We start from the raw sequence: 26,840 nt of genomic DNA on the forward strand, positions 1-26,840 counted from the left end.
GTACTGATCTCTGATGATTTGTAATGGGGGTTATTACCTAGATGAAAGCCAGGTAGAAGAACAAGGGCTAAGGTTCAGGCTAACATCAGGTTAGCATGTGTATCCTGAGGCCAGATAGAGCCGCAGGCGCAGCGCTGCAGGTAAACTGTTTCAGGAACAGCAGACCACCAGTACAGAATGAGTGTAACACCAAGGTAACACCACTAATAAACAAGGTCAATATGGAAAATATCAAAATTTATTTACTATCACAATTCCACATATTTAAGGAAAATCTTAATCTTATTTTTGCTAAAATGTACTTTTTTTAGCCTCAAGTGTTGGCGACAGATAGCTACCGGTCACAGAATCTCCTTTTTCATAAATATTTCTTTAACCAAAACAGAAAACTTCAGTTAAAATAAAAGGAAGAATTACATATGGCTAGAAATGGTTATTTCCAATGAGTATGTGGATTAACAATATAATTTAGCTGAAAAGTAGTCTAGCTAATTTCACAAATAATCGAAGCTTCACTGATGCTGGTGGGATCACAGACTGAAGTATTTGTGGGGCATGTTTCACTAGTCTTAGTTCACATAAATCTAATTTATGTCTATTCTTCTTACTATAAAATATGCACACTAGTCTTATTACATGCAAATCTAATTTCCATGTATTCTCCTTATTATCAAATATGCACACAGCATCCCTGTCTTAAAAAGGTAGGTGTCCACGATTCTACAGCATGCACAACAAAGTGCACCGGCTTGCAGTGGTGGGTAGCTAGGGTGGAACAGCAATGGCAGAACTTGATATCTGTGTCTGCAGTGGGTCCCAAGAAAGTGCTGGAGCTTGTGTTCAGCCACAACGTCCCCTAGGCACAGCCACGCTGTTTCCTCGAGTTGTTGCTCAGAGCCACAGCAGCAGGCAGAGCCTCAGTCCACTGCCCTGCTCACATTTGCAGGCTGTAGTGTTCCAGAAATTTTGAGCACAGAACTAATGACATTTAACATAGACAAAATCTTGCACAAATTACTAATTGTTTCATAGTTTATGGCCTGAATTTGAATATTGGTCTATAAAAGGATTATACATTATCATTTGGCATTCTCATATCCATCTTTTTAGATTCAGTGATTAAAATGAACCCTGACCCATGAAATCAGGTTTTTTCATTTTTTTATTTTTAAAGAGAATAAAAATAATGGCATAAAATTTCAAAACAAGATTATAGGGGAGTAACAATGTTTACTATATTGCACATTGTTGTCTTCATAGTTGCTCATAATACAAGATAAAAGCATGAAAAGCCATCAAGCAATATAGGCATATACCTATTCTTTCAATGAGCATAGTATAGTTAGTAATATGTCTTTCTAAGCTAACTGTGTTGTGTGTGTGTGTGTGTGTGTGTGTGTGTGTGTGTGTGTGTGCATTTCCCTCTCCTCTTCCTTCTTTTCTCCTTTCCCCATCCCAGTTTCTCTCTCCTTTTGAGTATTTTCTTCTAAAATCAGGCTTTAAATTCAGTCAAAACAAGAGAAATATTTTCAACTGGCAAATTGCATTATGACATATTATTTTTTTTGGCTAGTGCCAAATATCTGCATAGAAGGTTATTTTTGAAACATTTCCTTTTAAAGGGCTTGTAAAAATGTTTAGTTGAGTCAGAGGTAGGGTATTCTTTGTTTCTCTGATATGTGAATCTTCTCTCCATATTGAACTGATTTGTTTTGATGTAGAATCAGACGTGGCATTTATTTTTAGAAAGGGAAATTAGAAATGAAAAAGTATCCACTAAACAGCAAAGTACAACCTAGAATAGCGGGAGAATAAGAAAGCAAGAAGTCAAGCTCTCTGCTAATGTGCTTTTGGGCAATTGGGTTAAAGTATACTTAGAAACTGCTTTTTCTAAGCCATTTTATCCTTATTTTAAAAAGAAGAGCTACTTACTTTACCAGAGAATTTTCTGTTTGTCATTTCCAGATTCTATTTAATAATCTGAAATTAAATAAATGGATAACTTTGCTGGGTGTGCATTTTAGGTCTTTGCATACGTGTACAGGCTTGTACATGTATGTCTTAGGTTATGTACCTGCACACTCACCTGAAATGCTTCATGAGAGTAAATACATGCAACAAATGGCAGTTATTATGTGACAATATACAACATGCTAACAGAACTTAAATCATTGTGGGTTGTCATTAACTGTGTCTGCACATCACAGATTACAAGTTATTAGCTAGAAGTTATGTGTTCCACTGAGGTAGAAAGGCTTAGCTCAATTCCATCTCTAGGATTAAAGTAGGACTTTGAGTAAACTATATAATCTCTTTAACCTCTAGTGACATCACTCATAAAGTGGTAAAACTGTTATGTTTCTTGAACTGGTGATTAAATGTACATAATATAATACACATGATGTATAAATACACTCTACTAATATAAACCAATTAATAAATGTCCTTATCCCTTTAAATGTTCAGAAATATGCAGTGAATTAAATATGCATTTTAATATGTGCCTATCAAAGACCATACCTCAAGTAAATAAAAAAAGGCAGAATTGTAATATGTTTATAAAATGTTCTCATTTTTATATTCATAGAATGAAAAATAAATATCTTCAGTCTAATTTTCCAATATCAACTGTCACACGGAGAGATTGTGGACATGCTACAATAAGACTTGTACAAGGTTCAGAGTCAGAGAAAGATCAGATAAAGGTGTGGGCATGCACTGTACCTCAGACCACACTCCTGCCTCCCACACGGTCATGCAGTCCTGGCCCTCACAGCGCTGGGCAGAGGCTGGCTTGGGCCCTGCGCAGTCTCTCTCCCGGGCTCGAGTTAAAGTGCCATTGCTTAGCTGCTGGGTGCAGGCCACCTGTCTGCTCTGCATCCCCTTTCCACAAGTTCTTGAACACGTGGTCCATTCTGTCATCATCCATCTAAAAGTATAGCAATTGCCATCGAAAATAGGTTAGAAGGTTTGTACCTACTATATATGTGACATGTCCAGAGTCAGGACAAAGTTACAAGCAACTTTGGTTTCGTTCTTCTAAACTGACATTATAATTTCCCCATGTTTTCTATCACACTGAATGTTCAATGTCTTATATCCAGACTTTGGCTCTTAATAGAATTTCAAAGTACATCTCAGATTCTGTCCGTGCTATTCTAAAGTGGACTTTTACTGTTAATAATAACATAATATGGAGGTGCCATTAAGTATAAAGTTGCTAATATTCAGGAATTATCTGCATTCTTTGAGATTTAAGTGGCTACAATAGCTCCATGTGTTATGTGCTACAACTATCACAGCATTTAGAGAAAAGGAATCCAAGGTATGCAGAGATCTAATAATATACCACAGGATAGAGACAAATCCTTAGAGACAGCAACATGGGCTTCCTAGCCTCCCAATCTCCAGGTGATCACACACCAGGACTGGTAGACTTAGATCTGAATTCAACTTAATATCATTTAGAGATACTCAAGACTCCAGAACTATTTAGTTTCAATGATTTACTGCCAAATTTGCCTAATTTTAATAGCTAAATATCTTTTTAATAATCCTCAAGGCAGTGATATAAATCTATGTCACTTCAATTTCTAATGAATTGAATTCTATTCTAAGTACTACAAAGTAAACACCTTCTAAAATTTATTTCATGAAAGAACAAAGTGGTTTTCTCTTCCTATTCCCTCCCTTGTCTCTGTTTCTCTCACTACCTTCCTCTTGCTTTCCCTTATTGTACTGCAATCACCCTTATTCCCTTGATGTGAATTGATACAACTCCCCTGATGAGATGAATTGAGGTAGAGGGTGCAGTCACTGTGGCATAACACTGGTCTTCTCTGTAAGGGCTACGTTGACACAAGCACTGTGGCACTGAGGCAGCCCATCTGATAACTGAGATGGCCACTGTATGACAGTGCGTCAGGTGATGTCTACAAAATGGAACATGGGATGCACGCGTGGTTGACATCTGAAGCAGGATGGAGCAAGATTTCATCATGTTACTCAGATTGCCGTGTGGTTTACAACTGGTGCACTGTTTACTCTGGAATTTTCCTTTTAATATTTTTAGACCACCATTGACTGCAGGTAACTGATAAATGTACCAAGTGAAGTCACAGAAATGAAGGAAATACTACAGATGACGTGTACAGCAGAGGGTATTTAACGGTAATTGACAGTTAGAATATACATATATTTTTCTAGCCTCATCATCTACATGTTTGAAAAAGAATAAACCATGTCCTTAGCTCATCTGTCAAGGTTTCGCAACTTGACATTTGTGGATGTATGTTCCAGGGCCCAGGGCCTGACTACCAGCTCGAGGCCCCTTCTCCCTAGAATGGTTTTGCCCTCTAACCATCAGAATCTTCCTTTTCTCTGCACTCTCTCACCAGGGGTGTGAACTAACAGGATACACTAACTACATTCTGGGGCATGAGGGGGCTCAAAGCCTACCTTAGGCTTCGGGTTTCCTTCCCTTTTTAGGATATAAATAAATTCCTGAAGAGCATATATCAATGCCTTTTTATTCTGCATCCATAACACTTTTCACAAAATAGCTTTTCCTTGAACATTTCTTAAAATGACATTTAGATTCCTATTTTGCACATAGTATCAATTATTTAAAAATAATTTTCTTATCTATAAAGTGTTTTAATTCTAAAATATTTTCTTTCTTTCTTCTTTCTTTCTTTCTTTCTTTCTTTCTTTCTTTCTTTCTTTCATGTATTTGGTACAAGGTCTCACTACACAGCTCAGACTCGTAGTGATCCTCCTGTTTTCAGCCTCCCCAGCACGGGGATTACAACATGCACCACCATGCCCAGACATGGTTGCTGGTCCAGCAGCACCCCTGGGGGTGGGGCCAGTGTGGCATGTGCTGCCAGGGATTGAAGCCAGGTCCCTGTGCTTGACTAAGTGGCTGCTTAGTCTGCTGAGATATCTCATCGACCCTTGTTTTTATTTCTAAAAGGAAAAAATTCTATTATAATATTTGTAGTCCAATATGGACTGCATTTTCTTTCTTTGTCAGGTATAGTGCTAACCAATATTTTGCTTTGGAGTTCTCCATGGATTTTTCTTTCTAATTTAGTTCAGTTTCTATTTTGTATTTCTATATAAGAATATTCATCATAACTTTATTCAGCTATGTATCTTGTCCTCCAACTATGGAACTCAGAGAACAGTAGTAAAAAAGAGAAGTATGTGTAATTTCATGCAATCTTATTTAAAAATAAAATTAAGGGGCCAGGGAGATGGCTCAGTGGATTAAGTGCTTCCCTGGCAAGCGCAAGGGCCTGAGCTCAATCTCCGGTTCCACAAAAAAAACTTTTTTTCTGTACCAGTTAATTTTTCCAACTAATAGAATAAAGGCAGTTTTAAAAAAAAAAAAAAAAAAAAAAAAAAGCAATTTTGCAGATCCTTACTGTGATAAAAAAGTTGCTTTTTTATTTCTTAAAAGCTATTTCTAGCAATGAATAGCAAAATGTACTCTAATGGGACAAAACATTTCTCTATTTTAGAATTTATCTAGTTTGAAATGATCCAAGCTCCTTAATATTTAGACTCCTTCCTAGAAATCTATGTACTAGTATAGCAGTCTTTTTTTTTTTTTTTATTGTGTACTTAGGTGGCTCCAAAACCTTGGTTATCTTTTTCTTTTCTTCATTTATGTATTTGGTACAGGGCCTCATTACACATCTCATACTCGTAGTGATCCTCCTGTCTTCAGCCTCACCAGCGCTGGGATTATAGGCATGTGCCACCATGCCCAGTCTTGGTTGTGGCTCAGTGCACCTGGAAGGTTGGTCCAGCACAGCATGCAGGACCAGCGATGGAACTCCATTCCCTGTGCACGCCAAAGCAAGTGTTTAGTTGGATGATCTATCTTGCCAGCCCTATCTTTTTCAATAAATGTGAATAAAAATTAGAATGTTTTTTCTTAGGATGGAAAATAGCCAAAGAAAATAAGTAGGAGAGATAAAGGATGTGCTCTGCCAACAACTCCTGGAAGCTTTTCCTATTATTATACTCAATAAATGCCTATATGCATTACTTATTTTCCAAGCTTTTGATGGTTAACAATATCCTGTCCCTCTTTCCAAAGGAAGGAAGACAATAAACTAACAACAACAGTAACAAAAGCTTTCCAGTCTCCTACTGCAAAAGCTTTCTCCTCAGAAATGGACTGACCTTTTAAAACTTTTCATTTTACAAAGTCATTATTGAAATGTTTCCTTCTCAGACAGCTGAGCTCAGTGAAGGAACAAGTAATGACCTGAACGATACATCCTGCTCTCTCAAAGGCCAACTCAGGAAGTGATCAGTGTGCCCAAGTTCTTAAATCAACGATTGAAAATTCCTGACATACCACTAAAAGCTGTTGCTCTTGCATCAAAACAGAAAAGTATTTTAATAAATATATAGTATTTTAATATCTCTTAAAGGAGATAGAAAAATTGTAAAAGATTTCTTTAATTAGGAATACTTCTACTACAAAAATTCAGGTTCTTTAGCGACAGGACAAAGACAAAAATTTCTGCTTGTATATCTGTCTAAAACTATATGGGAATGACTTAATTACTTGCATGCTGAAACCAACTGCCTAGTTGGTTACTACACTTGTAAGCAAACATGATTATTATATTATACTATAAAATAATTTTCAGCTCACCTACTTAAGGAGTTATATTGAAAAGTATGAACTCCAGAAAGAGTTATGCATGTGACATTATTTAAAGTATATTAAAGCAACTTTTTCTTTTGCATATTCTTTTCCTTTTTGTTCTCATAATTTATGTCCTTGGTATAGGGTCTCACTATGCAGCTTGGATTTGTAGTGATCCTCCTGTTTTCAGCCTCCTCAGTGCTGGGATTACAGGCATGTGCCACCACACATGGTCTTGGTGGCCCACTCAGTGGGCCCAGGGGCATGGCAGTGTGGCATGCAGTGCTGAGAATTGAACATGGTCCCTGACCTCATGGTGGAAAACCATGAAGAAGATTAGGTTAGTCAGATGTCTTCTCAAAGCTATAAATTCTCTGCTTATCTCAAATGTAAGTTATGCAGATTTACCAGGACTTCACTGAGGAGCTGCTGCATGGTGAAATTTATTCTGACTTTCTAAGAGCACGGAACTGTTAACTCATTAAACCTCAACAAATCCCTGAGGACCAGATAAAGTAAATGTTGACGGCACTCTCCTAGTGAAACAAATCCAGGCCCACAATCTCTTTGTTATCTCATCTGTAAAAATTTTTAGGAGTTTTGGCATTGGAAGAATCCCACTTGGGCTCAACATTGATTTGTATGAGAAAGCAAGTAGAATTTCAGAAGTGCTGTGTTAACAGCCATGCCATGTAGCTTTGCTACTAGGCTACTGTAAAATTATATTCAAGTTTCAATCGAATGTCTCTACTTCAGGGCCAGGGAGATGGCTCAGTAGAATAAGTGCTTTCCTGGCTAGCACAAGGGTCTGAGTTCAATCCCCAGTTCCACAAAAAAAAAAAAAAAAAAAAAAAAAAAAATTGTCTCTGCTTCATTTTCCACTAATGAGGCATGGCCCTATTTCTTTCTATCCTACTTGTAAGTTGTGAAGCATTATTGTTTTAATTCATTTCATAATTTGCCTGCCTATACTATTGTCTAATACTCAGTGCAGAAACCAGAACCCATGGCATGGCTGTTAACACAGCACTTCTGAAATTCCACTTGCTTTCTCATACAAATCAATGTTGAGCTCAAGTGGGATTCTGCCAATGCCAAAACTCCTAAAAGTTTTCACAGATGAGATGACAAAGAGACTGTGGACCTGGATTTGTTTCACTAGGAGAGTGCCGTGAGAAATTTCATCAGAGAGCAGCAATTGGACAATTAGTGCTGAGAACTCTGTGGGAAGAAGTAAGGAACCAGCCAGGAAGTAACAAGACTGCATTACCCTTCATGGGTCTGGGTCTTGCCTTTCCCATCCTTGGTTTACTTACTCCTAGCTATGTCTATCATACCACGTCAGAGAATTAAGAAGGCAATATCGAAATTCAGCCAAATAACCAGCTCTTGGAAGAGGTGCCGTGCAGGAAACCAAATAATTGAAATTACTCCCGCTACTACCCCTATCGTAATTTAAGACTAATGATCATCAATTTCTAACATGCATCAAAGGAGACATGAAAAAAATTAATTTCTTCAGGTGACAGTTATTCAACAGTTTATACTCACATCGTGGAGGACATATTCAAAATTGAAAAGCCATAGCCTTAATTTCTTTGACCTTTTTATTTAAAAGTTTACATTTTGGTACAAATTTCTTCGTAATTTTTTAAAATGTGTTTTCAATAATATTGTGAGTTTCTTTTTTTAAAGAACAGCAATATAATGGCCAAACAGTTCTCTAATATTTGTTGGAATGGGATTACCTTGTTTGACAAGGTTGCTCATTGCATCTTCGAATTTGTGGCTCGGGCTTGGTTAAGTATTTGCATTTCTTGTTGTCCACAATGCTGATATTTTTGCTCATGATTTTTGTGCAGGACACTGTTGTCTTCCTTTCTCCTGAGAAGAGCAAATAAACACAGAAAGGAATGTTAGATACCTGAGTGAACAGATTTACTAAACGTTCAGAGGCTTGTAATTTTCATAGGTATTTCAAACAAAATTTAGGTTACATCAATGAAGATAATCTGGTCTATAATTTATATAACACAACATATATGTATAAATGTAAGGATATTTTCCTCAAAATTTAAGAGGCAAATTTTATATTACAAAGGAATAATAGTAATATAAGTTAGAAGATGTTAACTGAGGATTTGTTATGAAGAAAGATGGTCGTCTTTGAGCAGTGTGTGGCTGAAGGCTGCCTGAGCATGAAAGTAGCAGGAGTGTGCTCTCCCTGCTGGGATTTATTGAAGGCACATACATGGACACATGTGTGTATCCATCATATCATTTTATATCACATGTATGTTGTTGTGGCTTGTAGTGAATTAGAGGCAGCAAGCTTATTTTTAATATTCTTAAATCTTTATTTTTATTGCCTTGGAAAAAGACACCAAGAATTCTAGAAATGTTTATTCCTGAATGGTGGTCATTTTTCTTTTTCTAAGAAAGAATAAGAGACTCTTATTATCTTTCACAATATTTCAGAAAACTCTCTTTGCTAAGACAAAGTCCTGTAGAAGGCAGGAATAACTATCTGCATGCTTTAGTCATTGTGCTTACTGTTGATTTAAAAAGTCCAGTAATTATGTGATGAATTCTGTTTCATTACAAGTTATGTGTTAATTTCCTATGAATAAAAGATATCTGTTTATGATTTTAAAATATATTTTATGTTTGGTGCCATGACATAATTCAACTAGCCAACAATTTTAAAGTCAGACAGGCCATGAAGGATTAAGAAACAAATGCAAGTCTTCTGGGTCACAACTGAATCGTCCACTAGCGTGGTCTTTATGACCGTCACGCAGCGACAATGACTAGGCTCAGAGCAACTCGTGCTGGTCGTACCGAACATGAATGCTGAGCTGGCTCTGGGGAGGTCACTCCGTCACTCAATTAACAGAAAGAGGAAGCTAGATGAAGGGAGGAAAGGCTAGCATGAGAGCTATTTTGATTAATTTTAAATATCTTTAACTTCAGTGGGGGATGGGAAGAGAAAATGGCCTCATCAAAAGCAAGGCAAAAGAAGAGGTATGACCGAGGGTCTATTTCTGCTGCAAGAACACTGAGCACAGCCTCATCACAGTTTATGGTCTATGAACAACGGCATTTATATATGGATATGGATTAATTAACAAGTGTGTCTGTCACTGTGGCAGATTCCTCTTCTTGAAACAAGTAGACCTTCAGCGGTAGCAAACATTGGCCACAGCATTCTTGAGAAGTTCTGGGGCTCTGGCAGAAGGTGAGAGACTACAGGAGTTCAGCACACAGAGCAGAGGGCCAGGCAGATCACTGGCCCTTCCTCTGAAGGCGGAAGTGTGCCTCTCCAGAGCCTGTCACTCTCCAGTGTGCATCTTGGTGCCAATGGAAGGAAGGGCCTTGAGACAGAATACAGCCACAGGTTGAAATGTGCCTCTCTACTATGGAAGGAATAAGGAGAATTTATGTCCTATCAGTAACAGAACTAGAAAACTGCTCCTCCTCCATCCAGAGGCAGCCTGGCAGCAAGATGTATGGCTTAGCAGGTGGAGCATGGTTGGATTGTAGTACCCTTAGCTACAGACTTGTGCAGAAACTGCCTACCTTAGCCTTAAGAGTCTCAGCCTGACTTGGGCAGTTCACAAAGCCTGGTGCTCCCTTATAGAAAAAAGACAAGCTGCCAGGACAAGCAAACACAGAGGGGATTTTCCAGGAGATTCCTCCTGAACTCAAGAAAGACTAGTGCGGCATCTATGGTAGCTATAGCACACTACTACGATTAAGCCTAGTACTAGTACTAATCGTAGTACTAGGCTTAATCGTAGTACTAGGCTTAATCGTAGTACTAGGTTTAATCGTAGTAGTGCGCTATAGATACCAACCTCAAGTAATCTTTAAAAAAAAGTACTAGAGAAGCAAAACCAATTTAGCCTTTCCACACCATAGAAAATGGACCTCACAATACAGGTGAGAACTATATGTAAAACAGTTAGGACTCAGATGTTTAGCCAACCTCCTTCTGGTTTCTTATATTTCAGAAGCACCTTTATGTACATTAAATTGGTATTATGCAAACTGTGTATAATGATAGCATATGTTAAGTATAATTTCTACATTATAAAGATTAATATTACATTTGTGAAAATGTAAATGTCAGTTTTAAAATCTAATTTGGGACAATCATAAAATATTTTTTATAGGGGTCCTGCCCCTTAGCTCAGTTCTTTAAGTGGCTGCTTCAGCAAAGCAGTCAGGCTCAGGTTGCTGTGGTTCTATCCCCAAAAAATATTTTTATAAAACATTACTGGCTAATTTAAATAATGCCATGTTTCCAACTATTGGTTAGAAAAAGGGAAAATACATAATCCAGAAAATTTTCAAAGAATACAGAGAGTAAATCTGTGTCAAATATATTTCATTGTTTGATTTTTTGAGAAGATACCTAGCCTTATGCTGTTCCATACCCTCCACATATAGATATTGGAAAATAATTAATATACCAAAAGAAATAAAAGAGAGATCATTTTAGAGAGCACATTAGTAACGCCTTAAGAAAATATGAAGGCATGTAAAATTGATTGGGACATTTCTGTCCATATTGCAGCAAGAGATGATATAAGTTTTTTGGCAGTTAGAAACTCAACCCTGTTTCTTAAAAATTTCATTGAACAAAATCATTAAAACCAGGAAAAATATATTGCTCAGCTCCAGACACATCATGCCTATGAAAACAAAACTCAAGTCTTGAAGTCATATGGAAATGCTATTTTTATATGATATACATACTCTTATATCCCAGCTAATACAGGAAATTTCTATTCTAGCATCAAATAGCATTATTGACAATGCATCCCATACTCTGGAAACTGGGGACAAGCAGTGATGAGCTGACTTTCTGCCTAAACCCTAAATAATGAGCTGAAGAAAGCTGTTGACAGTACATTACTTTGTTTATGGCAATTTACTTCCTCACTGGGTCATTCTCATTAAATGAGTCATAGTCCTTCCATATTTTTAGATGTTTTAGAACCTAAGTGCAAAGTAAATATTTCCCAAATAAATTTTAATCTGTTTGAAAATAAAATGACTCATTTCAATGGTTGTTGGTAGAACAGCGGTAGATTCATTTAATTTTTGGACGATTTACATTAAAGTTTGAAGAAACTGACGACAAGTGTATGATAAAAAAATACACATATGTAATTGTTGGGAAACTTACTTGGGATCACCAATATCAATAAGATAGTTTTAGGTAACATTCCTTTTAAAGGAGATCATTCACAGAGCCTGGATAACTCAGTCAGTCGAGCATCAGATTTTTAAAAGCGAACATTCATGTTTTAGGCCTTACATGTCTAATAAGTTCCACTAATAAGTTCATACAAATAGTGAATTAGTTTGTCTCTATTTTAAAACTTAGCTTGAAGTATTCATGTTAAAAAATTGCAAACAATAAAATTTAGCAAGACATTAGATACTTTTAAATTTTTGTCACTTATTATTGCAAATCTAATAATTTAAAACAGAATTGGGATAATGCAAAACATTGAAATTTTATACTGTCAAATTACATTTTATTTTCTATGGCTAAATATGTTCCTGTGGATTAGAATAATGCTATTTTTACTGTTATTCCTCTTTGCTTTTGAAGATAAATTTTGCATGAATCTGTTTCCCATGTTCTGTATTTTGAAAATATTTTTTTTTAATTGACAACAGAGTGTGCAGGGTGTACAGGGTCTCACTGTATAGATTGGAACCGTAGTGATCCTCCTGTTTACGGCCTCCCAAGTGCTGGGATTAGAGGCATGAGGCACCACGGCCAGTCTCAAGTGCCATCTCAGCGTGCCCCTGGTGCAGGGCAAGCATGGCAAGCTAGGGAATTGAACTCCCAGCTCCTGTGCCTGCCTAAGTAGGCACTTTAATTCGCTGAGCTATTTGGCCAGCCCTAAGATATTCTGATTTAACTCATGAATATACTGAATTATCGGAAAGCTCTTTCTGGCTATTAAAATTGACAACATGAAGTTTGAAAATATGCAATTCTTAAAATACTGTCCATCTATTTTATTTGTAAACTAAAGGGGAACACATATCCAAAAAGCCCAGAAATATCTTGCTATTGAAGTCAATCTATGCCCTGTTAACATAGTCAGAGATAACTGAAGACCATGGACCATCCCCAGTTGAGCAGAATCCAGAGAACGTTCCACACAGGCACAAATCCCACAGGAGCTGCGTAGCATGAGGACTATTTATAAAATCAGTCCATTAAAGTAAGAATAAAGTTATGTCCACCTTATTATTTGAAGGAATCTAATAAAACATCTTTCGAATCCAAAGACAATGTAAAGTATTTTTAAGGGATATGCTCTTAAAGGATCTACAGGTGTTCAGGGTCTCAGTACCAGATTGGACTCATAGTGATGTGCCTGGTTACAGGCTCCTAAGAGCTGGGATTACAGGCATGCACCGCCATGCCCAGTCTCAATTGCTGGCTCGGCATGCTCCGGGCAGGGGGAGGCGCTTGCCCTGGGCTCCTGCGCCTGGTAGCAGGTGCTTTAATCTGCTGAGCTATTTGGCTGGCCCTTCTTTTTTGTGAAAAGAAACTACATGAAACCGCTACACCTCTAGCTGCAGCTAAGGAAGGTTGTATGATGCTGATAAAAGAAGTTGAACTCAGTCAGGAACCAGACTCTATGCCGGGCTCTACCCAGGTGGATGACATGATCTTGGAACGTCTTTTCATATCTCTGCACTTAACTTTTTGTATATATATATATATATATATATATATATATATATATATGAAACTATGTTTAAGAATATTTCATATCCCCACTGACTCTGAAACGAAAATAATTTGGTGTCTATTCTTTAAGGTTTAGAAGTTGGCAAAACATTTTAGAAAGTATTTCATATGATTGATATGATTGGAGGATTTTTTTTTTTAATCCAGGGATCAAACTCACAACCTAGCACTTGCTAGCACTTGCCAGGTAGGCACAGAGTCACTGAGCTGTATCCCTGGACTTAATTTGGCTATTTTTTTAACTCTTAAAATCTTCTTTTTTTCAAACTGAAGACTGAAAATTCTACACATCCAACTAATTCTGATTCAGGTTGCATAAGATCACAGCTGCAGAAGAAAAATAACTGAGGATAACTGCATTCACAGGACAGGTATTTTCCTTTCCAGCTTTTAAAATACAAACAGCTTTTAATGAGTGTTTTTCATTGCTATCAGATGAAACATAGGCCACCCCATCACTTCCTCCACCTCCACAGCCCATTGTCACTATGGTCAGCAGCTGGCAGAACATAACTAGATTCATCTAGCTTATAGTAAAGAGAAATTCGTGCAGATTTTCACTGTGATTGGATTGGTTTTGCTCTGTGTTTTGTGTAGAAGATGTGAAGCATAACCTCAGCATCATTAAAAAAAAAAAAAAAACTAGCAGAAGAATAAGAGGAATTTGGCCCGAGAGGTTAGGAGAAAGCAAGAACTGAATTGTGTGGCAATGATGGGGCCCAGGGAGAAACACGCCATTGAAAATCTCCTTGGCAAGCATTACTGCACAACGGAGCTTTTCTGGGGATGACTTGAAATTCATTTGTTGTGACTACACTGTATCTCCAGAACACAGTGTGTGCTGTATAATCTCACCTCGCACTGAGGCCCTGCTACCTTTGCCCTGCTGGTCTAGGGGACAAGGTGTTGCCTGTGTCAGATCCAAGACCCAACGTCTTGCACACTCTGGCAAAGGCTGCTGTTCCCATCTCTGCACCTCTTGAATGTTCCCAGCGCCTTTCTGCTCTCTCCTGAGGGTACTGTTGGTTTCTCTGCAGATCTCCACCAAGGCCAGCAGGTTCTTGCTGGCCCAGCACCTTTGACCGATAGGCAGAATCAGTCTCTATGTGCCTCACTATCACTGCTAGACCCTTCTACTTTCTTCTCTGTAAAGATCCAGCTTTAGGCCACACTATGTAATACAATGTCTTTCAATGGTTAGAATCTAGCCCATAGGTCATGCTGTCTTGCATTTTAGATTTTTGTTCCTGGCTATTAGTTATATGTTTATTTACTTACTTACTTTTCCTCATGCTGTTCCTGGAACAATTCTTAGAATTACAAGCTATTAATGAATGATTCTCTCTATACCAACTCTTCTTAGTTCCTGGACCTCTTTCAAAAATCTTACTTTTTTTCTTTTAAACTTCAGTTTTGGCCATAATTCCCATGGTTTTACAAACAGACAGTAACTGCAATGCAATCTCAGTTTTATTCTCTGTAATCTCCTGTATTTCCACCCCTCAACTCTAACAATTCCTTACTCATGCCAGGCCTTTTAAATTCTATTAATTTTTCACCATATTTTAAGCACTTCTTATCTTTCTTTTTCTCCTCATACAACTTAATTTTAGTTTCATCATTTCAATTTGGTACACATGATTTTAGGGCAACTATTTACTCCTCTCTTACTTTCTCCCACCCAGAAATCTCCTGACACGCTCCAGTAGAGCAGTGGCACGTGCTCCACAGCCAGAGAGCAGCATACTGTCACGAACACCGATGTCACACTGAATTCACCACCATCACCTTCACATGGACCGTTGGTACCACAATAAAAGAAAAATAAATATTCCCATTCTACTCAAGCTATGATTGCTGAAGTGGCCATTGCAAACCTCTCTTTCAAAACTCGAGCAACACCTTCTCCACCCTCACTCTCTGTAAGACACAGATCAGGAGAAGGGTACTGTACGAAGGGTCCGCCATTCAACTTTCCTAGTGCTACTGGGGATGGGTGGCCCATAGTGCTGTTTGCCTTAACTTCTCCATTTCTTCCCAGCTGGATTTTGTTCCAGTAATTTTTTTTTTTTGCTTTATCTTAGGTTTCTGTTCTATTCTAAAACTACACACCGAAAAGCAATGATATATACTTGATCTTCTTACAAAAAACAGACTCTTGTAATTTACATTCCCCTCCAGCTAGTGCCATATTTTCCGCTTTCTTTCTTCAGCAACATTTCCTGAGTACCATAGAGATCCTTCCTCTAATCATTCTGTCATTTTCTTTTGAATCCATTCCTCTTAGTCTTCTAAGTCAAACTTACCATTAAAATTGATTTTCACAGGGTCATCCCTGACCTTCATGTTTCAAACGTAGCACATGTTTAATATAATCACTGTTTGTTTAAATTCAATTCTCAGTTCTTAGTTTGCATGATTTAATTAATAATTTTGATTATTCTTATTTTTTTGAATTTTTATTTTTTATTAGTACCTGATTACAGTAATGATTACATTCCTCATAGAGAATTGGTGTATATACACAAATATCTAATTTAGTTTTTATCCACTTTCCTTCCCCTTCCTTCCAGCTTCTTTCCCTCTACTCATGGTACTCTATTTCCTCACATCAGTATAATATTATCGTGTGTATTGTCTGTGCTCTCCATCCCAAACACATTCTCCCACACCACCATCTCTTTCTGCGCCTTCCCTGACTTCTGCTGTGACAACATTTAGGCTACATTAATCAACAGTTTCTATGGCCAGAAATCAAATACATGTGTCACTTCTGTGCACAAATCATTTCATATTAAGTATACCAAACACATGTTACCTATCTGTTTACATGTTGATTATATTTCTTTTTAGCCTTGAAAGGCCTCTGTTACATAGGGCTGTATAAAATGTTACTAAGCAAAAATAACTGAAATAACAGCTGCGATACACATGAATTCACAAGGAAGTTGGAAGTCTCATGACCTGTGATCTTACTTTGTCCTTACTACTAATGGGTTCTGGGAGGCATTGCAATCCATGTAACATGTGGAACAAAATGGACTCATCTGTAAAATAAAGATAATGTGATTTCTTAGTTTCATATGGTATGCTGAAGTAATTTTTTTTTTGCCTCCTTAACTTCTAATACAAAATAAAAATATAAAGCTTTTGAGCACAATTTTACTATGTTTCTATATTTGTTGCACTTAGAGACACTTTTTAAAGGTAGCAAGCTAAAAGAATTAAAATAATTATCTGATTATCTTTAGACATTGTACATGTTTGGCTTAAGTATGCAGACAACAGAGAGACAAACTTAAAGCTACTCTGTTAAAGCACACTTATGTACTATTTGTTGTGGTTTCTGTCCAGCTGTTCCCCCAAAGCCTCATGCAGTCATGGGGCAGCTTCTGGAGTTTGTGACTGATTCTTGATCCAGTGCTGCGATTATGGGTGTGAGTACTAAACTCATTCTGGAGCAGATAATCTGCATAAAAATTTAAGGAGGGAAAAGAGGCTAGCTAGCTCCTGAAGCTGTGGCTCCTCCCTTTGCTCTTTGCTATTTTCCACCACGATGAATGGCTGCCTTATGCCTTGTGCAACTCTGCCTTAGAGCCAGCTGAGTATGGACTGAAACCTCTACTAACTGTGAGCTAAATAAATCTTTCCATCCTTAATTCAGAGTGTTGGGTATTTTTGTCCCAACAACAAGAAAAAAGTACTCAAGACACTATTCATGTCTAAAAGTCTCATGGGAACTTGGAATTTAAAACCTGTAAGATTTTATAGAAGAAATTGCACATATACTACATTATGACCTAAATTATATGCAGGAAATTCGATGTGTTAACAAATTTGTGTTAACAGATACATTAATATTTATATAACACAAGGAGTAGTCTCATTAGGTAATGTATATAACAGCTCTATGCCTTTTAAATTTGAGTCAGATTTTGCACAAAATATGTGGGTGTATAATGAATAAATTATCATTATAATTTTCTTTACAGATTTTGGAATGACAGATTGAGGATTTGGGATCCATTGTAATTATCACTGGTTAATCAGAAAGCAACTGTTGCTTTGGAGAGCAATATTTTATAATCACCTCCTCCACATGTTGCATCGCAGTCTTCCCAGCCTGTGTGTGTCCACATGAAGAGGGGCTCAGGTGCTTTAGAGCTCTGGTTCTCTGATAGTGGGTCCAATGGAACAGTGTATTCATAGTGAAGGCCATAGTTTTGATCTTGAAACAGAAGCACCTATGGTACGTAAAGACAGTTAAGGAAGAAGGTTCAAACTAAGGCACATTTGATGTGAAGGATAAACCCTAAAACATCAATACTTTAAAATGCTTATTTCAATGGCGAACATTCCCTACTGTATAGTAGAAATGTGACAGTACTCTTAAAGGTTGAGATTATCAACTGGTGAAAATGTTGAAGCTTTACACTCACCTGTGATACTCATTCAAACGAGTTCAGAGATACCTGACCATTTTCTTCAAATTTTATAGACTTTAGCAGGGTTTGAAGACATGGTGGTAGAAATGAGTACCTCAGCATTAAGCTATGACTTACTATACAATAGCATCTGTGCTCTTTCCACTCAAACAAAAATAAAAGACAGGCAGAAAATTTGAGATAATAGAGAAGGAGGGGGGGCCTGGCCCTAGCTCAGGCCTTTAAGTGGCTGCTTCCACAAAGCTGTCAGCCTCAGGTTGCTGGAGTTCGAACCTCACACCTCTCCAGCTGGCCAAAAGTGCCCTGAAGGCATTCGAGGAACAAAAAAAAAAGAGAAGGAGGGTGAAGGACTGAGGGAAGCATGCACTCGATAAGGAACAAGAATTTTTAAGCCCATTGGAGGATAAGAACTTTATTCCATGTGTGCTTCAGTAACCATAATTATGGAAGCTTATTTTTCATTTGTACTATAGGTATTCTAATTTGAAAATAAATGTATATTCAAATAAAGGCCTAAATAAATATCAGTGATTTAACAGTAATGTACACATATATCAACAGTTCCATAAACCATAATGGGTGTATGGGAATGTCTGCACCCTGGATGCTTGAGATGCAGCCATGGGCAAGATCCATATCTGTTTTGTTCCTTGTGGGTCCCCAGTCCAAAAATCACAACTGAACCATAGTGGGAAATTACAAAGATTTTATATATATATAAAAGAAGGAATCTGTACAATAAAGAAGGAATCTGTACAATAAAGATTTGAGGCATTTTTAGGTAAATGCATATACCTCAAGAGCATAATCTTTAGATAAATAAATAATTCAAAGAAGTTCAAATATTACATTACTTCACTTGTGTGAGACATCCAAGTATAAATATGTTGTAGAATATGGAGAGATAGGAGAGTGTAGGAAGATCTTGTGTGAATGGTAAGGGGAATAAGAGGTGGAGAGGGGGAAGAAAAAAAAGGGAAGTGGACAGCACCAAGATGGAGGAGTGGTGACAGCCTCTCTGGGAGTCGCTGTCCAGATGCTACAATTTAGCAATGTGAGGAAGACAAAAAGGAGGGAGATCTGAAGTGTGAATTGAAACCCATAGAAAGAGTGAATATAGAAACTTCAGTGAAGAAGGAGCAGGTTATCGGCAGCATCTTCTCCTGAGACAGGACCAGCTGGGCAAGAGAAGTGGTTCAAAACTGTAAACACAGCGTGACTTCTAATGATCCCAGAGGTCTCCATGGAGAGACACAGCAGTGGAGGGGGGCAGTGGGCCTAAAGAACAGCACTAGCAGGTGGTGTGTGCTGAGACCTCAGTTCTCCCATCGGCACAATAGAACAATTGGCTCGGAGCCACCTGAGAGAGGAAACAGCTGAGCTCAGAACTCATAGCTAGCGGCTGCTGGCTCCATCCATTGGTTCTCAGCTGGACTTAGGCTTGAGAAATGTGTACTGATAGCTGCAGCCCAAATGAATGCTATATAGGCTAGAGGTGCAGGCCAACTCAGATTATCCACTACCCTGCCAAAGAGCTACTGCTTCCCTACTGGTATAAATCAACATGGATTGGGATAGGGTCTCCATGCAATGTCTACCAGTGACAGCAGAAACACAAGTGGATATTTTTCTTTTTCTTTTTTCTTTTTCTCTCTTTCTATCTCTTATTTGTTCTTGTTGTTGTTTGTGTTTCTCTCCTTCATTGTTTGAACTTGTGCTATGAGTGTAAATATGCTTCCTAGCCTCTGAAATGTGTTTCTCTTCTGTTCTATTTATTATGTCTCTTCCCTCCATCCCTCTAATCTTCTGCACCAGTTTCTCAAAGTTAGCAAGCACCCTCTTTGCCCTCCAGCCTTAATTCTAATCTATTTCTCTTCTTCCACTTCTCTACTTTCTCCATAACCCATCTTAAATTTTAACCCCGAGGGTAAAATTGACGAATTAAGGGTTATATCATTTAGATACATTCTAAGCTGTATTTTATGCAATTGCTATTGCTGATGGTACAACAATGGTCCAAAATGATTTAATCATTCTAAAGAGCTGTCTTTCCTGATATTCCAAAACTGAGACTGACTACGAGTCAAGAAAATACCATGACACAGTGCCAAAGAACCAAAAGCTGGGCCAAGCAGGGAGCAGTGTCTTACTCTCAAAAAACTACAGAGGTAGGATCTTGCAACACATCAAAACTCAAAAGACAGCTACACCTAGAAGATACTGAAGAGTAGTCATTTCCTTAGGGTTCTAAATACTAGCAAAAAAGCAAACAACCATAGGCAACTTACAAGCATATACATAGGAATTAAATTCTTAAAATGAAAAGGAAAGAAATTAAAAAGGCACAAACAAAATGCAATCTTACACATTCACTTCACCAAAGGCAAACCAAGGTACAATGAGGTGGAACAATCTGTGAGCCACTCATCTGACCTCTCCATAGTGGTAACAACAAAGCAATTGGGTGAGGCTCTAGGAAAAATCAAATTAAAAGTAATTTCTTAGGACACTGCAGAGATGGTGTCCACAATGAAAATCATACGTAGTGTCTCTAGAGCAGACACAGACAAAAAGTAGGGGAGTTTGAGAAAATTATGGAATCCATGAATGCCCAGCATAAAATAGAAATGGAATCCATGAGGCAGATTCAAGAAGACATTGAAGAGCATAAAAATTCTACTGAAAGTATCCATAGGATGTGAAGACAGGATCTCAGATATAGAGATGGTTAGACATCATGAAAAGAAAGATTTCTTTAAAAATTAAGGAACCAGAATAAATCAATCTAGCAAATGAGAGATGAGTCAAAAAGAATTACTTAACATTCAGAAGCCAACATGGAGAGATGCAGTAGTGGAGCACAGCAGTAGACTTAAAGGACTGCACTAGCTGGTACTGAGTGCTAAGGACTCAGTCTTCCCTCACAGAAGACTAATTGGCAGGGAACCATTATAGAGTCAATGAAAAAGCAAGAGATAGCACAAATGACTTAAAAAATTGTTCATAGATGTCATGGCAGAAACTTCCAGGGTAGAGAAAAAGAATTGGACATACAGTAAGTGAGGCATCTAGAACTCTAATTAGCCACAATTAAAAGTAATCTACAGCAGGCATACCATAGTCAAGATTCCAGAAAGCCAACACAAGAATAGTATTAGCAGCAGCGAGGGAAACAAAGGAAATCACTTATAAAGGATCTCCCATCAGAACCACAGCTGACTTCACTCCTTAAAGTAAAATTAACATATTACTTTATGATGTTGTATTTCAAGTTCTAAAGGAAAATAACCTTCAACCCAGATTGGTGTGCCCTATGGAACTATATTTCAAAACTGATGAAGAGAGACTGGACACAATATAAGACACAGAAAGGGATATGTCCCCCTCTCTGGTTGCTTTTGCTGTCTTTGTGAACTGTGGCCCCTCTGCCATGTACCACCCAAATATATCACCCATGTCTTGGAGCCAACCAAATATAGAATGAAACTTCTACACATCTTCCCTCCTACGTACTTTGCCCCAGTAATGACAGAAAAGTAACTAAGACACTTTATTATGTATTTACTGTTTTTATGTAACTTTTCAAGATTGTTCCCTAATTAAGGTAAGAGATCATACTATTTGGAAAGTTTATAGATGTGAACCTAAACATTTTTTGAGCTTATAAAAATTATTTAATAATTTAAAAGTATAAAAGATGTTGAAACTAAAAAAAAATGATTGAACAGGAGTTCAGTTCAACCTAGCAATTTGTTTCTCAGAAGTAGTTTTCAAAAAGTAAATATGACTTTTATTTAAAAAGTGAAACGTACATATAGCAAAAATTTTATCTATTATTTAATTAATATTGGAACTGATAAACTATTAATAGTAGTTTAAAGGAAATACCTGGGAAAAATTTGTAGAACTTGTAGCCGGGGAATTTTAAAAGAATTTGACAAATAGACCCAAAATTGATTAACTTTTTTATTTATTTATTTATTTATTTATTTATTTATTTATTTTGCAGAACCGGGGATTGAACTCAGGTCCTTGCGCTTGCCAGGGAAGCGCTTATTCCACTGAGCCATCTCTCTGGCCCAATTAACTTTTATTTAACAATGGACTGATACTATGTTTTCCACTGGACAGAAGTCTGTAAATTAACATATGACTTTATGATGTTGGTATTCTAATCACATAGTAACAAATTCAAACTCAAATGTTTTGTCTTAGATGATTTAATATTCAGTGAAGCTGCATAATATTTAAAGGGCTGTAGCAGTGCTCTTTCAAGTTTTCAATAATTTTCTCAACAGGAAGAATTCTAGGTTTGATAAAATTAAGAAATCAGATAGGACCCCAGAAATACAATGAACTCATATAGATCTAGAGATCAACAGAGATACCTATATGAGATAGATACAGAGATCAAAAATATACCATGACTAAATCTTGAAGAAATTATTACAGTAAAAGATACATTGCCACTGATCTCTTTCAAAATTCTTCCCCCTGTGCAGACAATACTTCTGCCATTGCTCTTGCCAATTTCTGAAGCAGTTCTGGAAGTGCTCTTTTGTGAGTGTTTCTACACGGCTGGATCAGAAACTCAGTGAATGTACTACTGAGTGACATCCAATGAAAAAGGGGACTTGTGAAAATTTTATTGTGAGGCTTCAGCCACCTTAGCTACTGGATCTGGCACTGTGCCACTTCTTGCTTGTCCTCAAAGTCAAGATGATTATGAAAGTGAAACATCTTATATCACTTGAGAATATTGAGGGAGCCACAACAGAGTGACAGAATATGCTAAAGTTAAAGGATTTCTAGAACTGTTTCAGAAAGTGACAAGAATAATGAGAAAAGTATGTTTGAGGTTGGAGGAGTGTGTTGAGGATGATTAATGCCAATGTGTTTTAACTGTATTAAAATGTATTAATTTTTCTAAATTGTGAACATTTCATGTATTCTTAGATCATATATATACATATATATGATAAATTTGTTTGCATTTACACACATATTTATTCATGTGCATATTTTTAACAAAACAAAACATACTTGGAGTAGGTTGTTAGTGATCTGATTTTAAAAAAGGTACTGTGATACTGAAAGAGAATTGGAGAATGACAGTATTACAATAAAATTGTTCACAATTTTAATTTAAAAAAATCCTGATGGATAAATATGATATTTTCATGACAAAATCATCTTAGGAAATTTATGACCACCAAACCTGCACTACAAAATGTTTTGAAGCACATTTTAGAAAGAGACAATAAGGATTACAACTCCATGAACCCCAAGAGAAGGAATCTACCAGGCAAGGTGAACAATTAAATAGAGAGAGGTGAAAAAACAGGAGGAGCAAAGAACAGGAAAATAATATGACAAAGACAAGTCAATAAATATCAGTTACTAACCATCACCGTTAATGGTGTCAAGTCACAGAATGGCAGAATGGATTAATAAGCAACATGTAACTATATTCATACAAGAAATACATTTAATTAACAAAAAAGAAATTCACAGACTGAAAGTCAAAGGATGGAAAACAATACTAATGTGGACCCAGAACAAAACAGTGGTAGTTGTTCTATTTTCAGACAAAGTGAACTTCAAGCCAAGGACTGCTTAAGAGAGATAAAGAAGGTCCAAGAGGAAGATATAACAATTATAAACATATATGCAATGAATATTAATGCATCCAACTATATAAAACAAATATTAACAAACAAGTTAAATAAGCACAATATATTTGTACTCTGGGATCTCAATACACTTTGTGATAAAAAGACAGATCAATAGACAGAATTCAACAATGACATATCAGCACTAAAACTTTTGAAAAACTGGACTTAGTAAATGTCTACAGAGTGTACCACCCTATAACATCAGAATACACATTCTTCTTAGCTTCATATGCTATTTTCTCTAAAACAGATCAAATACTACCTAAAGAATATTCGTAGGTAAATGCAAAAGAATGGAAATCCTCTCTTGCATATTATAAGACCATAGTGCACTGAAATTGGAAGTGAATGGTAAAATAAACCACAAAAACTTCAAAAAGACATGGAAATGAATTAGCACCCTATTGAACAACAATGGATCAAAGAGGAAATTAAGGAAGAAAGTAGACAGTTTCTACAGTGAAATAATAATGACAATACAATATGCCAGAACTGATGAGATACAGTGAAAGCAGTCCTTAGAGGAAAATTCATTGCAGTGAATACCAATATCAGGGAAACATAACAAAGGGAAATAAACAACTTATTGGTCAACCTCAAGCTTCTAGAAAAAGAACAGCAGTCTAAATCAACAACTCCTATTTGGGAAGAAACTTATAAAGATGTGAGCAGAAATTAATGCATGTGAGACTAGCAAACAATACTAAGAATCAATTAACTAAAGAGTTGGTTCTTTGAAAGATTAAGTAAAACCAACAAACCCTTATCCAAACTTAGCAAAAAAGAAAATAAAAGACCCAAATCAATGCAATTAGGATGAAAGTTTAAAATCACACAGCAACCTGCAGAATTCCAGCAGATCATTTACATCTCCTTTGAACATTTCTATTCTAATAAGATAAAAAAATACAGAAGAAACGGACACACTCCTAAATATGTATGAGTTACTAAAGGTGACTCAGGAATCTCTAGAAATCCTTTAAAAACCAATATTAATCAATGAAAAAATATGTAATTAAAAATCTACCGACAAAGAAAAGTCCAGGCCTTGATGGAGTCATTGTTGAATTCTTTGAGAAATTGAGAGAAGACCTAATATCACTACATCTTAACCTCCTTAATTTGACTGAAAGGGAAGTAATACTCTCATTCTTGCCAACAAGCATTACTCTGACAGCAAAACAGGAACTAAGAAAGAAAGTTCCAAGTCAATTTCCCTAATGAGCAGATATGAAGTAAGCCCTCAGTAAAATACAGGAAATCAGAATGCAGCAAATCATCAAGAAGATTGGATGACCAAGTGGGATTCATCCCAGGGATGCAGGGATGGTTCAACACAGGTAAATTAATAAATGCCATACACCATATTAACAGAGCCAAGGACAAAAATCATATGATCAGCTCAATAGATGCAGAAAAATATTTTGATAGTTGAGCACCCATTGATAAAAACCATTCAGAAAGTCGGACTGGATGGTAAGAAGTTAAATTGTTATTGCTCACAGATGATGTGATATTCTACATAGAATATCCTAGAAATTTCACTAAAAAACCACTAGATTTAATAAGCAAATTTATTACCATATTTGAATACAAAGTTAACACTCAAGAATCAATAGCCTTCCTGTATGTCTAGAGCAAATTCACTAAGAGAAAAGTTAGGGAAACAATATCTTCCACAATAGCATACAAAATTGAAACACCTAAGAATCGATCTAATGAAGGATATGGGAGCTCTACACTGACTATTACAGTACCCTGTGAATGGAGATTAAAGAAGTTTACCAAAAATACATCCATTTTCTCAGGTAAGAAGTGATAATGGCCATACTTCCCAAACTGTTATACAAATTTAGCACAACTCTGACATGAATTCCAACAGCATATCTCAAAGAATTAGTGAAAAAATCCTAAAATTCAGAACCAGAAGAGACCAGGAATAGCAAAGGCAATTCTGGGCAAAGAAGGCAAGACAGGGAAAATCACAATGCTTAACTTGAAATGATAACATAAAGCTACTGTGATAAAAACAGCATGGAGATGGCACAAAGACAGATCCAAAGATCAGAGGAACAGATTAGAAGGCGAAGAAACAACTTCGAACACACTCAGCCACCTTATCTTTGACAAAGGTGCAAAACATGTTTGCTGGAAGAAAGATGGCCTCCTTAATAGATGGTGCTGGGAAAAGCTGGCTCTGCACAGCCAAAATTCAAACTGGAATCATATTTTTCACCATGCACTAAACTAAATTGAAAATGTATAAAATATATGAATATTAAAACAGAAACATTAAATCTACTGAAAGATAGATTAGGTAAAAGTCTTGAAGATATTAGTATGAACAAACACTTCACAAATAAAACCCCGATTGCACAGGAACTATCACAAAGTGTAAACAACTAGGATCTCCCCTTATTAATAGCTTTTGCAGGGCAAAATAAACTATCACCAAAGTGAAGACACAACACACAATATGGGAAAAACACACTGCTAACTATTCCTTAGAAAAAGGAGTACTCTCCGGTACATGTAATGAACACACAAAAAAGCAGACCTCCCAAATTTAAACTGCTAATCCAAAACCAGGCATCCAAAATGAATACACACTTCTCAGACAAAGAAATACAAATAGAAAACAAATACATGAAACATGTTCATCATTGCTTGAGAGATGCAAATTAAAACAATACTGAGAAGCCATCTTGCTCTGGAAAGAATGACTATTTTCAAGAAATCAACCAATAACAAAGCTGAAGGGGCTATGGTACAAAAGAAACACTTCTCCATAGTTTGTAGAAATGTATACCAGAGCAACCATTGTAGAAATCAGTGTAGAGCTATTCTCCTTCTGGTATCTGCCTAGAGGAATTAAAACAACACACCACAATGGTATGTGTGTACTCATGTTTATAGCAGCATAATTTGTAGCAGCTAAATATTGGAAATAATGCAAATGCCCACGGTCTGAGGGTGGAATAAAAAGGACATAGTCTTTTTATACAATAAAGCCCTACTCAGCCATAAAGTAGGACAAACTGGAGACTTTGATAGATAAATGGATGCAACTGGAAAAGACCATACTCATAAACAAAATAAACCAGATACGCAAGTATAAACTACATATTATCTCCCTGATGTAAGAAGCTGAAAGCAAGTAAGATTTAAAATGTACAATAAATAATATAAAATGGAAATAAACTTCAAGAGCAAAGAGAAACTGGGTTGGGGATATGGAGAAAAGAAGGAAGGGATATATATAT

The 26,840-nt window shown here is 36.7% G+C and overlaps 1 protein-coding gene across 1 annotated transcript in view; it reads right to left on the reverse strand.

Annotated features, from left to right (window-relative positions):
* Adamts19 (ADAM metallopeptidase with thrombospondin type 1 motif 19) overlaps positions 1-26,840 on the reverse strand; it is a 319,655-nt gene that overhangs the window by 42,778 nt on the left and 250,037 nt on the right. Inside the window, exons 18-20 of the mRNA XM_023715358.1 lie at positions 17,548-17,701; positions 8,419-8,554; positions 2,725-2,929 (exon numbers count right to left, since the gene is read on the reverse strand). Of these exons, the coding sequence (XP_023571126.1) occupies positions 2,725-2,929; positions 8,419-8,554; positions 17,548-17,701 (495 nt within the window). The remainder of the gene's footprint in view (positions 1-2,724; positions 2,930-8,418; positions 8,555-17,547; positions 17,702-26,840) is intronic.

The sequence above is a fragment of the Octodon degus genome, unplaced genomic scaffold (genome assembly GCF_000260255.1).
Source record: "Octodon degus isolate 3935 unplaced genomic scaffold, OctDeg1.0 scaffold00040, whole genome shotgun sequence".
Classification (NCBI taxonomy): domain Eukaryota; kingdom Metazoa; phylum Chordata; class Mammalia; order Rodentia; family Octodontidae; genus Octodon; species Octodon degus.